This window comes from Octopus bimaculoides, chromosome 11 (assembly GCF_046866305.1).
Source record: "Octopus bimaculoides isolate indiv1 chromosome 11, ASM4686630v1, whole genome shotgun sequence".
Taxonomy (NCBI): domain Eukaryota; kingdom Metazoa; phylum Mollusca; class Cephalopoda; order Octopoda; family Octopodidae; genus Octopus; species Octopus bimaculoides.
In genome coordinates, this window is record NC_142938.1 from 76,681,793 (window position 1) to 76,683,892 (window position 2,100).

Genomic DNA, 2,100 nt, shown 5'->3' on the forward strand with positions numbered 1-2,100 from the left:
GGGGGGGAATGAAACCAGGTATGGAGAAGAAGTGAGAGACGGACAAGAAAGGTGTATTGAGGGGGAGGAGAGTGGGGGTAAGAGGTAGAAACGGAATAGAAAGGAGGAGGGAGAGTGAAAGTGAGGTGAATATTGGTAAGGCGAGGCAGAAGAGTATTGGTAAAGAGGAACACAACCTGTGAAGACACTCACAGAAGATAGATTTCCTTCTCGTAATCCACCTGAGTGTTACGTGAATATGCTTGGTGTTTATTTTGGAGCATTACGTAGGTGTATATTTCCTTGTCTGTATGTGTGTGTGTGTGTGTGTGTGTGTGCATGTGCGTGTGCGAGTGTGTGTGTGTGCGTGTGCGTGTGCGTGTGCGTGCGTGTGTGCGTGCGTGTGTGTGTGTGTTTATATACATGCATATCCAACCAGTATGGAAAGCGGGTGGAGGATGATGATGATGATATCTATATATATGTCTGTCTGTCTGTATGTATGTATGTATGTACGTATGTACGTATGTACGTATGTATGTATGTATGTATGTATGTATGTATGTATGTGTGTGTATTACAAATACATATATATATGTGTGTGTGTATATATATATATATATATATATATATATATATATGTGTGTGTGTGTATATATATATATATATATATATATATATATAGAGAGAGAGAGAGAGAGAGAGAGAGAGAGGAGAGAGAGAGAGTGAGAGAGAGAGAGAGATATAGATAGATAGATATAGATACATATACATACATATATAGTTTCATATATATATATATATGAGTATATATATATACCTATGTATATATATGTATATATACTTATGTATATATATATATATATAAGTATATGTGAGTGCTTAAGTGCATGGTGTGTATTTGTACTCATATACATCTTGCCTTCCTTTCTTCATTCCCTCCTTCCTTTTTTCTTTTCTTTCTTTTTTTTATGACACCTGAGAACAATTAGACTTCTTTTGACTAGACTATACAACCACCTAGGCATCTGTAGTAGAGTAGCAACAACAACAGCAAAAACAACAGCAACAAAAAGAAACATGTAACAAAAATAATAATAATAACAATAATAATAATAATAATAATAATAATAATAATAATAATAATAATAATAATAAAATTGTTAGTAACAACACCAATGACAATAATAATAACATCGGTGTCTACAACGACGACAGCAACGACGACGACGACGACCATAAAGATACCGATGATGATGATGATGATGATGATGGCAATGATGGTGATGCTGATGATGCTGGCATTGATGACAACAACAGCAAGAACGGTGACGACTTAGTCATATATATACACACACTCTGTCTGTTTAGCTTTACCTCTGCCATAGTCAGTACTAAACTCATAGTCCGTACTAAACCGGTTATCGACGACTATTAGTATCAAACATGAAACCGTTAGTTAACATTGTATACCAAACATTTTCGGGTAAGTTCAAAGAACTTCACTTTGAATTATAAGCAGTGCATTTCATTTTTGCCAAGTAAATTCTTTACTTCTCTATTTCTATATCAACATCCATTCTTATATTTATACTTAACGTTCTCTCACAAGATATTCTCTTTTAGATTGACACTTAAAATTCTTCGACTATATAACTTACTCCACATTTTGCACTTGTATTTACTATTACTTACCATCATTATTATTATTATTATTATTATTATTATTATTATTATTATTATTATTATTATTATTACTATCATTACTGTTGTTGGTGTTGTTGTTATTATTATTATTATTATTGCTGTTGTTGTTATTGTTGTGGTCTTGGGTGAGGATTTGGCTGTTATTTGTTGTGGGGAGGCCGGGTTGTAAATGTTCGTAGTGGTGGTCGTCAATGTGATTGTCAGCCCTTAACGCTTAATAAAGAAAACATTGTTGTTATTATTATTATTGTCAGAATCGGTGCCGTGCCAGCTAAATTGCTTGGTGCCATTTCATCTGTCTTTATGTTTTGAGTTCAAATGCCACTGGCGCCAACTTTCCCTCTCATCCTTTCAGGGTTGACAGACTAACCACCAGCTAAACACTGGGGTCAATCTAACTGACTCACCTCCTCC

General features: G+C 34.5%; 1 protein-coding gene across 4 annotated transcripts in view; it reads left to right on the forward strand.

The window, feature by feature from the left end:
• The first annotated feature begins 1,132 nt into the window (after positions 1 to 1,132).
• The window catches only part of LOC106873685 (SRSF protein kinase 1), a 269,109-nt gene continuing 268,141 nt past the window's right edge, over positions 1,133 to 2,100 (forward strand). For 3 of the 4 annotated variants that reach the window (XM_089360393.1, XM_052971936.2, XM_052971939.2), the window contains exon 1: positions 1,181 to 1,465. In XM_089360393.1, coding sequence (XP_089216519.1) covers positions 1,426 to 1,465 — 40 coding nt within the window. In that variant the 5' untranslated portion in view covers positions 1,181 to 1,425. Of the gene's footprint in view, positions 1,466 to 2,100 lie in introns of all 4 variants that reach the window. The other variant, XM_089360399.1, reaches the window with a different exon arrangement.